This window comes from Doryrhamphus excisus, chromosome 6, assembly GCF_030265055.1.
Source record: "Doryrhamphus excisus isolate RoL2022-K1 chromosome 6, RoL_Dexc_1.0, whole genome shotgun sequence".
Classification (NCBI taxonomy): Eukaryota; Metazoa; Chordata; class Actinopteri; order Syngnathiformes; family Syngnathidae; genus Doryrhamphus; species Doryrhamphus excisus.
The window spans coordinates 4,375,053-4,388,833 of record NC_080471.1 but is presented as its reverse complement, the minus strand read 5'-3'; the positions used below and the strand labels follow the sequence as shown (position 1 = coordinate 4,388,833).

Below are 13,781 nucleotides of genomic sequence, written 5' to 3'. Positions count from 1 at the left end.
GGAACTTCACTTAATGTGGCCAGGTCTGGAACCAATTAGTCGGCCATCAAAGAAGGAAGGACTTTAAGTCTCTTTCTTATTTCTATCCCTCCACAAAACGTATTGGTAATTGATTGAGTGCTTGTTGCATAATCTCTAACAAACAGCAAATAAGTCACCTAATGTTAAGCTAAAGTTCTGACCAGTTATGAATATATGTAACAAAAATGTCTAAAAACTCATTCTCTCAATTTCAATCATTTTGGTATCATTTTGGTATATTTTGAGATCCGCACATTTTTCTCAGAAAATCGTTTATGCCAGCAGCACACAGAATGGCAAACAGAACGAAAATTGAAAAACTCAGGTTAAAATAAAATTTCTGAATTTGAATATAACAGGGAAATTGTTATCTTCCTTACGAAATAAAAACTAAATCCTGAATTTGCATCTCTCATCAGGATCCCCACCGAATTGTAATGGCTTCTCCCTTAACCCTATTGAACCTCTCTACAAAGGTGTAGAGGGGTTGTGATGTTAGTGATATTGAGAAACAAACCACTTTTGCAATCAAAATCCACACATTATTTACTGAGAAATAAAAATTAAATAAAAACATTTGTAAATCTTTTGTCAAGTAATCTCTTAACAGAGTGAGGCATACAAACATGTTGCATTCAACTGTGAAATGTAAAATGCCTGACAACAATGTCTGAAAAGCCTCAACGTATAATAGTTATTTTATTATATTTTATATTTATATTGTGTATTTTTGACTAAAAGTGTGCTATGTTCAACACTGCTATTTTAGGGAACTGGCTATTGAGGACTGTTATCTCAAAATGAAAATTCATTCTTTCATTCATTTTCTGCTGCTGATGCTCACGAGCCTATCACAGAGGCGGGGTACACCCTGGACTGGTGGCCAGCCAATCACAGAGCACATATAGACAAACAACCATTCACACTCACATTCATACCTATGGACAATTTGGAGTGGCCAATTAACCTAGCATGTTTTTGGAATGTGGGAGGAAACCGGAGTACCCGGAGAAAACCCACGCATGCACGGGGAGAACATGCAAACTCGAATGGTGGAATTGAATTCAGGTCTCCTAGCTTTGTGGCCTGCGCGCTAACCACTCTTCCTCAAAATGAACATGTGCAGGAAATCTACAAACTGTGTAGTCGTGGTCTGGACTCAGCTGGCGTTCTGACACGATGACCCTAGAAAGTATGTCAAATGAACATCTGTCAGCCACCCCACCTCCATGTGTCATTGTGGTGTTACCGGGCAGAACTGTCCAAAAGCACACGGATAAAGGGATGGCAATATGGACACTGGTGAGGGAGTGATAGTGGAAGAGGAAGGCGAGTGCTGCGACATTGCATGCATCTCCAAATCCTCCCCGACTGTATCCCACTTGGGGCCTGGCAGCATCCATCCAGATGGAAGGTTTATTTTTGTTTTTGTTTACTTATTCATGCATCCAGCTATTCGGGGCATCGCAGGGGCTTTCGTTCCACAACGGAATGCAAATCGCCACGCCGGCTAATCCACTTTCATCTCTCCCTCATTGACATCCAAACTTCTCTCCTCCGCGTCTCTTCCGGCCTCATTGGGTTGTCACAATGGCTATTTTTTCTCCCTGCAGTGACCGGTCCGCCTCCTCCTACCTGCTGCATGTCAAACTGCTTATTTCACCTCACAACTCCCGCTCCCTGCTTGCTTTCCCACCCTCACTCATTGCCCCCACGAGAGCTAACAACAGAACCAAAGTAAGGTGACAGTGTTTTTTGTTTTTTTTTTCGCCGCCTGGATTGGAGAATTACAGTATGGTTGTTTCATAATTCAAACAACCCAAATGCAGGCAAATGTGTCCTTATTAGCAATTTAAAGTTACTCTTTCAATTTATTCACGGTAACTGTTTGTTTTGGTGAGATACAGAGGTGTACCTGGTTCGCCACACGAAAAACACATGAAGTGAGAAACCGTGTGTGTGACTTCCTCGTGTGACTTCCCCAGGTTTAGGTTTTCCATTTTGTTCCCTGACACTGTACCAGAGGTACACAGAGGGACGGAGCAAACATTTTTTTTTTTTTTTTTGGTTTTTGTTGCGTATTTAGAGTTTTAGACAAAGTAACTTCCATGATCACCATGATCAAGAGGTTCCTGTGTCTCCCAGCACAGTGTCAAGAGTGTGGAGCAGATTGTAGGAGACAGGTCAGTTTGCCAAGAGAGGTAAGAGTGGGGTATAGGAGAGCAACAAAGCCAGCAGCAGGTATATTGTTTTCTCCTTTGTACATGGAAGAACACTTCCATAGCACTCTCATATGCACGTGTCTTCCCCAAAACAGACTCCATAATGGTCTCAGAAAGCCCAGATGTCCATAAGTGGGTTTTATAATGGGTGTTAACCCCCTTGTGCTTTTTGAAGGTATAGTATGTGTCACATTTGTGCCAATATATGAAATGTACCAGTGCTAGAAACAACTAAAATGTGATCTTATGGTTGAATTTGGCCCCAGAAAAGGCAACTGAACCCTGGAGGTGCACATGAAAGACCGGAGCCTTTTTGAAAAGTTTCTTAGGTTGTTGTGTCAAAGCTTTTGTAAGATTTCACTGCCAGGAGGGGAATGGAAGAACACTTTTGTGAGTTTTGAAAAGGAAGACGCATCACACCAGCCCTTTTGGGCACTTGTGTGGAGTGTAATGATGTGTGTGTGGACTGTGACAGAGGGGATAGACTCGATTGAAAGGATTGGACAGAAATTGGGAAGTTAGTGTGCCTTCACACTTGTTGTGTGTTGTGTGTTTCTGCCAGTACAGCTTATTCGGTGAAATGTGAAGGTGATCATGCATACTGGCGTGCACCAAACAAGCACTTTTCATTAAATAAACACAACAGTGCATGTAATATGCCGAGTTAAAAAATGCTGAATGGTAAGCGTAAGATGCCTAGTTAATTGAACAGTCTCATAATTCCTTCATCACACACTTTGTCAGTCTCTGTATTGCTATATTTCGTTGTTGCTCTACGTATGTGTCACTTTTGAGCCATGAGCCTCTTCATCACGCAGAAGCCCACCCTTTTGAGACCCGTTGGTGATAGCGGATGGTTAGTAGTCAAGTAGTCCAAACATAAGCTGCAGCAATTCTACACTTAAGATCTGTCAGATTGCTGCATAAGTCTTCCAACATAATATTAGCTTCTACTTCAATTCACTCAATGTCACTCCTTTCTGAAGCTGCACCTTAAGCATCATGGGAAATTTTAGATTTTAGCCGTAAATTATCCGCATCATTGTACAAGCCGCTGGATTCAAAGCGTAAGAAAAAGTAGCAACTCATACACTGGAAATTATGGTATCAAATTATGGTATCTAATGCAGCAGATGAGATTTTGGTTTAGATTATTTTAGTTACAGGCTGCACGGCGGTCGAGTGGTTAGCGCACAGACCTCACATCTAGGAGACCTGAGTTCAGTCCCTCCCTCGGCCATCTCTGTGTGGAGTTTGCATGTTCTCCCCGTGCATGCGTGGGTTTTCTCCGGGTACTCCGGTTTCCTCCCACATTCCAAAAACATGCTAGGTTAATTAGCCACTCCAAATCGTCCATAGGTATGAATGTGAGTGTGAATGGTTGTTTGTCTATATGTGCCCTGTGATTGGCTGGCGACCAGTCCAGGGTGTACCCCGCCTCTCGCCCGAAGACAGCTGGGATAGGCTCCAGCATTCCCCGCGACCCTCGTGAGGATGAGCAGTAGAAAATGAATGAATGAATGAATTATTTTAGTTACGTAATATGTCAACACAATACGTAATACACACTAGAGTGTGTGAATGCAGCCTTAGTCAGGCATTTACAGGTTAGTTTGGCTGAAGTTGAGCTTTGCCCCCCCCCCCCCAAAAAAAAAAAAAAGTGGAGATGAGATTAAAGAAAAGCATCATTAGTGCCTCTCTACCTGGCCATAAGGAAGCACTGCTTCCTCCTCCTTCCAGCGAGGCCTTTTGTTTCAAGGCTAATGGTCTAGGTTAATTGCACAGGTGACTTCTGTTGGGGGGAACAGATGGGCACAAATGTGCTCAAACAACAAACCACAGAAACTAGGGTGTTCCGTCTTCCTCTATGGTCTTCCTATTTTATTCCTACCCCCCAACTCCCTAGCTCTGGTGGAGAAGGAGGAGGAGGAGCTTGACTGAGGTGAAGTTAAACGCTCAGACAGTGGTTTCAATTCATCAAGCACACAACCTGTAAACCCCTCATTAGTTCTCATTACGGAGCAAATTAGATGCAGTATTAGCTTATTTAGAGAATGGCGGATAGCCTGCAACTCTTCCTTACACAATCCTCATGACACTTTGCCACTAGAAACTGTCCATTTTTAGTGTATAAAGTATATTGTTGCATAATAGTATATATTATTGAGTAATGTATTTCAGTATGTTGATTTTTTTCTATTGTGACGCACATCCTGTTCCCATACAAGAGCACGGAAACTGGAATAATGTGTTCCAATTCTTTCTATCAAACCAGAAACCCTCCAATAAGTGTTTTCTTAAATTCCATACATTTTTTCTGTGTATCTCTCATCTTCTTTGATTGATGAGACAGACATACCAAATGACGTTCGAGGGATATTTGGGGTGTTTCCAAAGTGTATGGACTTTGCCTGTAGGGAATTCTAATGTGGATGCTCGACTTTACCTTTCCTTACACTTGTTGTGGAATAAATCCCATAGATGCACTCGAAAATGAGCTTTCATGTTACAAAATACATTTTGGCCGTACTGGCTGGGGCTTTCATTGGGCTTTAGAAATTTACTTGAATAAATGTTTTGATGGGTGAAATATTTGACTTTAAAGGTCAACCTGTCAATGGACAGAAGACAGTGAAGGACGACTGTAACTTTAACATTTAAAAATCATACCTATATGTGCACAATATATTAACAGTATGATACATGGTGGCCATTGCTACCATTTTTAGTAACAGCATTCATCGATTCATTCGTTTTCTACCGCTTATCCTCATGAGGGTCACGGGGGTGCTGGAGCTGTCTTCGGGCGAGAGGCGGGGTACACCCTGGAATGGTTGCCAGCCAATCACAGAGCACATATAGACAAATAACCATTCACACTCACATTCATACCTATGGACAATTAACCTAACATGTTTTGGAATGTGGGAGGAAAACCGGAGTCCCTGGAGAAAACCCACACATGCACGGGGAGAACATGCAAACTCCACACAGAGATGGCCGAGGGTGGAATTGAACTCTGGCCTGCGCACTAACCACTCGTACGCCGTGCAGCCACTAGTAACAGCATAATGTCATAATATGCTGTAAAAACTATTACCAATTGTACGAACTACACACCATAGCAACTTGAAGAGTTACTATTGTATCGCATGCATCCACCCAATAGAGCTCTTAGTGGATTTCACTGTTGTGTTTATTTTCCTTCCAAGAACAACATACACGAGATGACAAGTACCAAATTGAATTTATGACCAGGCTTTGTTGATAGTGGTGCATAATTACAGGAACGTCATGCTATTGGTGTTTACAACATGGTAGACTGACCTGATCAAATACTTGTAAGGTTTGTATGAAATAAAAAATAAAATCACTTATGTATTTTATTGTTTGTAAAGTTTAGACATACATAGACTCAGCAGATGCTTCATTAGTTACGCCTACATGCTCTAATGAGATCCAATACAAGAGCAAGCAACAAAGTTATGATCCGTTATGCTGAAATTTGGTGTTGGTGAATAATCACACTAAACTCTTAACATTAACATTGATTAATGCATCTATGACAGTGTCAATCAAATCTTATATAAATTGCTGTTTCGTGGAGTAGACTAAAGCCTGTCCTTACTTTTTGTATTAATATATTGGTGTCATTGATATGAATGCTTAGTCCTTAGCTGGGCCTTTGTGCTCCTTCTGCAGCATATGTATTTGAAATAATTAAATGTCACAGAAGCCGCAGCTGTCTACTATCGAGGAAGGTGTTTTACGACCTTGTTTCGTCCCTCAGCTTGTCGCCACAGCGACCACAACTTGCACAGACTTCCTCTTTTCTCTCATTTTCTGTCTTATTTTAATATTTGATGCATGGATGTTTGGCAATATTATAGCATCACGTCTCAAATCAAGGATAGTCACGTCATGAATGTATGGTATATTCATTGCAACGCTGCCTGCCATGTCTGCATGGAAGGCCTACCCCAGTCAATTCCACGAGGCCAGAAAGATGGAGGTAAAGGAAAAAATAACTAGATCTTGACTAAGTATATTATCTTGATAGTTCTGATACTTCTGCTTTTAACTGGAAACTCCACAAAAGTACCAAAAAGTCTAAGAGGCTAAACCATGCTCGGCACTTCCCAAAGCTTTAATAAGATCATTAGCGCACCTTAAGGCTGTCTGCCAGGGTGCCCAAAAGGTGTTCCATCAGTAGAAAGGTTTCTCTGTGTCTTCTTGGGTTTTAGCCCATCTTAACCCATTTAGAAGGCAATTTCCTGTGAGTAGAAGGGATCTTTCCTCTAAAGAAAGATATTTTGGCATGAAATGCTAGCCCCCGCATGCAAGGCTAATGAGAAGTGGGTAAAGATAAGGATGAACTGTTCAAAATAAGACGAGATGAGATTTTGTCAATGTCTTCTTGAAAGTGGGCATCATTACCTGATGGGTGTTATTCCACTCCAGTGCAGTAGATGGCAGTGGTGTGTAGTTCAAGGTCAAATCTCGAGCTGGAAGATCACTGACCTAACTATAATAATCATCATTCATTTTCTACCGCTTTTCCTCACGAGGGTCGCGGGGGATGCTGGAGCCTATCCCAGCTGTCTTTGGGTGACAGGTGGGGTACACCCTGGACTGGTGGCCAGCCAATCACAGGGCACATATATGTGGAATTATATGCTATATATATGTATATGTGGAATTATATGCTCACCACCAACTAAGTGGAAATAGAAAGCAAAAGTCAGGTGCGTGACCCATCTGTGATATCATCAGCGCTGTACTCTGTAGTTATTTGCTAAGTAAAACAATTATGCAACAAGTGTTCTTTTCTTTTGATCACGGCTGCAAAATAATCCACAATGGGGCCAAAGGCAGTTGTAAGCATCAGCATTTTGAGGAAGATGGTCAAAAGCACTAATGAAGTATTTGTGTTAAACATTTTTGTATTTCTGGAACACATCAATTGTATGCAAATTATTTTATATGGTAAAAATGTATTTGGTTAGAGTACGTTTCAGTTAGAATCAGACTTTTTAGTTGCGATTAAGGATGCAAACCAAGGTTCCAGTGTGTTTGTTTGTGTAAGTTAACTTTTTCCACCAGTTTCACACCCAAGCATGAACATATGTCAAAACATGCACCTATACCATGGCATTAAAAAAGGGAATTATTACAGAAAAACTTAAGAAATTTAGGGAACATAAGATGAATTCTGATCTTCCAAAACAATTTCATTTCTCTTCTCTTTATATCTCAGTTATTTCCTCTTATCTCTCACTCGCCAGCCAATCACAGGGCACATATAGACAAACAACCATTCCCGCTCACATTCATACCTATGGACAATTTGGAGTGGCCAATTAACCTAGCATGTTTTTGGAATGTGGGAGGAAACCGGAGTACCCGGAGAAAACCCACGCATGCACGGGGAGAACATGCAAACGCCACACAGAGATGGCCGAGGGTGGAATTGAACCCGGGTCTCCTAGCTGTGAGGTCTGCGTGCTAACCACTCGTCCGTCGTGCAGCCCCTAACTATAATAATATAAACTGAATAATTCCAGATCCTCATCAAATGACTCTAGTTTATCATTAATGTAATTTGTCGTGTTTCCTGTTTTTTCTATTACGGTTATCATTGCTTGTTTTCCATGCCTCGGAAGTCAACTCTTCCCATGTCTGCCACTCATCTTCTGTCTCCATGCATGCAGGCAATACATGAAGACACTGATACTGAGTCCCCCTGACACCTTGGGCAGACCCCATTATTTGAGAAGCAATGGCAAGCAGTTTAAAACAGTCTCATGTAAACTGCCAAGTAGTTTTGGGGTCAACTAACAAACATAACTTTCAATGAAACATTTTGGTTTGTATTATTTTGCAAATATATTGAATATACATATATAGAAATATATATATATATATATATATATATATATATATATATATATATATATATATATATATATATATTAGGGATGTGTGAAGTTGAATTTTGGTCAAACAGGACCTTGTTAATTAAGTATCCTTTGGTGACACGGGAGTGTTTCCCATTTTAGTCATTTAGTTTGTGCATGTCTGCAGTGTTCCTCCTGAACCCCACAGCCTAGTGAGGGCTCTGAAGTCCCGGCCATTACGAATGATGAATTGTGCTACAGTTAGGCTAGAAGTAGGACAAATTGATCAAAGTGTCAGGTGCCCCTTTGCGATGTCTTGGTTTCAGCGAAGTAAGAAAAAAAAAAGGCGCTGTCAAAAAGTTTCCTGTGCCAGGTGGTTATAGATAAATGTTTACCTGTTACTTAACACTTTGCCTCCTTCGGCGTGCCCTCGCTAGCCTACATAAGAAAGTTGCAGAGGATCCTACATGCTGCTATTTGTTCTCCATATTGTGGCTTCCTCGTTTTGAACCATCGAGTTTGCTTGCTATCTGCATATAATGCTGAAATTTGAGATAAGCACTTTCTTGGCTAGCACCTTTTCCTTTTTTTCCCTGATAAAGCTGGTGTAATTAAACCTAATTTAATCAGGATTGCTGTTAAGTACAGCACACCGATAAACAGATACATCGCTTTCAAAGCAGCCCTTGGGAAAGGTAGAAGGCGAGAGCAAAATGAGACAGCCAAGATTTGCAATTTATAGAATTGCAATAGACGTGCGGTGCTATTTTTAGGGTTTTTTTGGCATGAATCATTGCAAGTCGGACGGTGAACAGCGAGACGTTTTCTCCTAATGTAAAAATATGTGTCATTTGCCTAAATTAATCAAGCTGCTCTCAGTGTGTCGTTTTTTTTTTTTTTTAAACTTCCTGCATACAATTTGCTTGTCTTTTCTAAATAGCACAAGATTGATCACGCAGCGTTCTTTTGGAATGTTCGGCGAAAGCACAGTGGCGAAACAAAGATGCAAAGAGCGTGATGTAAATATTGAGTGGGGGCACTCGTGTATGCGAACCAATTGAAGTCCCCAGCTCCACAATAAGTCACCCTAATGATCCCAGCTTAAAATAATGCCTGTTCTGGACCAGAATGATGAAAAGGGTCGGCCCTCTGACTCATTAGTATTGGGGCGTAAAGATAGATGACCCAGATATAGAACGTTGGCTCATTTTTGTGCTGCATGTGGCCTAGTGCGCTCAGCAACAGTCACCTACCTGTCTCTAGCTATGTCAACTTCGGCTCCACTGAAGGGCTGCTGGGAATGTTTTTTTCGAAGGCTGGTTTTGGTGTCATTACCTCACCGGTGACAGGGGGCCAGTGTATCGACTGTCGGCGCACTAAGTCTTTGTAAAGAGCACTTAGCTCCCCAGCGTTAGCCACGGGAAAAGAATATCTGTCAGTGACGATCAGTGGATGCTTTTGTCTTGAGACTCCCCTGTCTGTATTAGTCGCTAAGATTTCAATGTACTTTACTCCTTGCCGCTCATTTACTCAGAGACGACAGCCGGCCGTCTCCCTCGACGTCTTTACGAAGAGACGCTTTTATGGTCATGAAGAGCAGCAGGGGGTTTGAAGAGCGCACTAGATGGCACTGTTTCTACTGCGTATTCATATTCAATACAGAATACTCATTCATTTGAATAGTAAGAGTATAACACGTGATTGCACAGACGTGATATTTAAAGAGCAGTTCTGTTCAGCCACATTAGTGTGTTTGCTCGATAAATAAAAGTTGTGTATTTCTGTTGTGAAGTTTTATAATGCACAAAAAATATTATTATTATTAAAATATTCATTCATTCATACATTCATGTTCTACCGCTTGTTTTACGACGGTCGCTGGCGTGCTGGAGTGAGAGGCGGGGTACACCCTGGACTGGTGGCCAGCCAATCACAGGGCACATATAGACAAACAACCATTCACACTCACATTCATACCTATGGACAATTTGGAGTGGCCAATTAACCTAGCATGTTTTTGGAATGTGGGAGGAAACCGGAGTACCCGCAGAAAACCCACACATGCATGTGGAAAACTCCACACAGAGATGGCCGAGGGTGGCATCGAACTCGGGTCTCCTAGCTGTGTGGTCTGCGCGCTAACCACTTGGCGGCCTATTATTAAAATATATTAACTAAAAATACACAATTATTCACCTTATTATGCTAGAATAAAGTTGCAATACACTCTTGTTGCTGCTAAGGTTGGATGCAGCAAGACAATCATTTTAAACTGAAATGAACTTAAGGATCAATCGTAAATGATCTAAAAAAAAAGAGAGAAGGGCTTAGATAACAAACATCCCTGAAGGCCTCAAAATTGCCCCTTTGGAATTTACACAAGAGCACCAATCATTCTTCTAATTCTTCTTAGTTTTTCTTAATTCTTCTTAGTTCCAAACATGGGACAAGTTGTATTCTCTAAAATGGAACCATGGTGGCTTCCAACATTACTGGCATGACCCACCTGGGGATCCCACCTGAGATGTTTTCCACACGACCCTCACAACCTGGGTTGCTGGGGTTTCGGGTTGTGCAGGGCTGTCAAAAGGCAGCTGGAGATGTTGCAGGGCATCCCGCATGCGTGAAGGCCCACATCTGTTTGGTAATGACTGGCTTTTTTTGGACTGGAAGGGGGGCTCAGGCCTCTCAGGTCTGCTTTCACAGCTCTTCATTTTGTTGCATTTTCCTGCTTTATGTTTCCAGTTCAGTCTGTACAGTACAGATAAATAAATGGACATTATCAGTCTCTCAATAGTATTTCAAATTGGGGTGGGGCGAGAAAACATTTTTGTTCACTGAATCACCGAATTACCCTTCTTACCTCCTCTACAGTGTTTGTATTGTGGGATATTTGCTCTCCACATGAGCATATCATTATTAAAATATGTTAATCAATACACTCAATAAGGTAATATTTTGAGATAAAATTTTAGATTAATAATTTAAGTAAATTAATTTAATTTATTGCAATAAAGTCCTGATTTGACTTGAAAAATGTCATCATTCTACAACATGAATATTAAGTGAATGAGAAACTGCCGGTCTTGGGAATCGAAACTCGACTGCATTCTAAAGCATTCATCCACAGCTTCACAAATGAACATACTTTCTGGTGATGTTTTGTCTGGCAGAGGGCGATGAAACCGGTGTCATGGACAGCCTCATGGAAGCTCTACAGTCTGGAGCAGCCTTCCGCGATCGGCGAAAACGGACGCCACGAAACGGTAAGGCAGAAGTCACCGTATCTTTACTTGCTTGTCTGTTTTTCAGTTGTTGCCAATTAGGCCAGGTTTTGTGACAAAACCTGCTACATTTGAACTCTTATTCCTGCTACCAGGTTTACTGCTGTGTTGCCAAATGCACTATTTTACCATGCTTTACCTGGAATCAGTTGACACAGAGCCACCAAAACTGATGGACGTTGATCATACAGTATATATACATTATATACTGTATATAAAATGTAAAATACTGACTCAAGGCCAGTTAATACTCACACTCTCTGCATGTGTATCAACTCCACTCAGGATTACACAATACTGGATTTGTCCACACTCACTTGCATCACATCATTACAACCTTACAGCCTTAAATAAGTAATAATAATAGTAATAACTTTTTTCAGACTTTATTGCTGATTTTTGTGTCATGCTTTGCATGTTTTATGCAGTTTCTCTTATTTCAGTTCTATGCAACAACAGCGTGAAACCAGCATGTACTGTATTTCCTCATATAGCGACGAGATTCAGTGTACCAATAATATATTAGACATAGGGATGTATACTCATTTTATATTTATACATATTTGTAAATTAATTGTTTGTACAAAAGCAATATACAAAAAAATTATTTAGTAATGTCACATATTTTTTTTTAAATTATAAAATTATACTGTATATAAAAAATATTGAAATATTTGGTTTAATTTGATTTAATTATGTTGAAGGATTGTAATAGTCACCACTGAAGGACATATGGTGACATATGATGCTATCACTTACAATAGTAATTTAAGCCGCCTTGGGCAATATTATATGAGGAAATACAGTATATTTTAATTCCACCTTTCTTTCATGGGGTGTGAAGGAAATCTCTATAATACTTTTGTCTTCTTTCTCACACATGCATCATACCCTCGCCCTCTTTCCATTCCTTTGCTCTTTACCTTTTTGGTAAATGTCCATCCATCACATCTTTACAGGTGATCAAAGTCCGTCCAGTCCAGCCTCGCGATGGCCGACTGCTAACTATGGTTACAGAACCTTAGGTGTGTGTTTTTAACTACCTTCTTCCTTAAAAAAAAATCTCCATACACAACACCATGCCGTCTCCCGCTGCTCTAATCCTCACCATATAACTCGCATCCTTTCTCGAATCAAGCCGCTCTACAAAGCCCAGAGGCCTGTGGTAGTTGTAAGCAAAATGATGCATCAAAATAAGGATTTAAGCATGTAGGCCACATACCGAGGTGTTATTTGACAGAGCTGTGAAAAAAGCAGTTTTGTGCTGAAATTGTTCCACTCAACAAATATATGCTTTTGTTACCTTTTTGCATGAGCTGAACTCACAGATCCAAAACATTTTCTGTGCCGACACAAAAGGCCCATCTCTCTCACAGATTGGTCACAAATATGTGTGTGTTACTACGTATTCCGGGGGGGTCACAAACCACTGTGTACCTGTATCTTTCACTTCAGCTTATGAATGAAAAATGGGAGCAAAGTGTTGTATTTATATTTTGTTGAGTGTAGTAGCAATTTATTAGTAATATTATTAGTAAAACAGCAAATTGAAATGACAGGAGTTGGTATTGTACCAAAAAAAGTATTCTTTTTCACCAATTATATTTCATTTAACTAACTTTACAGTCCCAAATCATACAAATAGGCGCCTCATAATTCCAAAATTGAATCGCTGATTATTGTAGAATATTGTAAGAATTACCACATGTCATTAATTGAGCCAATCCAGTATTTATTTATTCATCGAGTAGGTACATGGATGTCTCTTTTGGGCCTTGTAGAGCAGCTCCATCTTATTGTCTTACGCTGTTACAGCATGGCCATTTCTTGCCTTGTAGCGTAACTAGGTGATATCATATTTTTATGCTAGCCCATTTTTATTAGTCTTCATTTTTTGCTATGTTTTTATATATTACCTCTGATGTTTTTAGACACACGTGTGTATGTGTGTGTGTGTGTATAAAAACATCATATATAAAAACACCTATATACATAAATACATCCATTTTAAGTTACTTGAGTTCATTTCATTTTATTTTTTCATGCTCTTATTTATTACCTTTTTCTTGAAGCAAAAGTGTTTTTTCTCATCATTTATTGATTGTTTTAGTTTGTCTATACGTGTGAATGTGCTATGAATAAGTTCATATTTATTTAGTGATGTATAATCTTCTTCATCTAAATTTGTGGTAAGTTACTTTTCAATAACTCTTAGCAAGTAATTGGTTGAATTCACTTGAATTGCTTGAGGAGACTTGGGAAATTAAAATATATGAAATGTTACCTTTGGAAATGTGTTGCTTTGGAAATCTATTGCCTGCTTGAGAAACGTTTCAGTAGCTTTTTTTGTAGAGGAT

General features: G+C 40.1%; 1 protein-coding gene across 6 annotated transcripts in view; it reads left to right on the top strand.

Annotated features, from left to right (window-relative positions):
- Nucleotides 1-13,781, top strand: part of diaph2 (diaphanous-related formin 2) — a 391,673-nt gene that overhangs the window by 322,675 nt on the left and 55,217 nt on the right. For 5 of the 6 annotated variants that reach the window (XM_058076542.1, XM_058076541.1, XM_058076539.1 and 2 more), the window contains 2 exons: nucleotides 11,314-11,406; nucleotides 12,384-12,449. In XM_058076542.1, the coding sequence (XP_057932525.1) occupies nucleotides 11,314-11,406; nucleotides 12,384-12,449 (159 nt within the window). The remainder of the gene's footprint in view (nucleotides 1-11,313; nucleotides 11,407-12,383; nucleotides 12,450-13,781) is intronic. The other variant, XM_058076545.1, reaches the window with a different exon arrangement.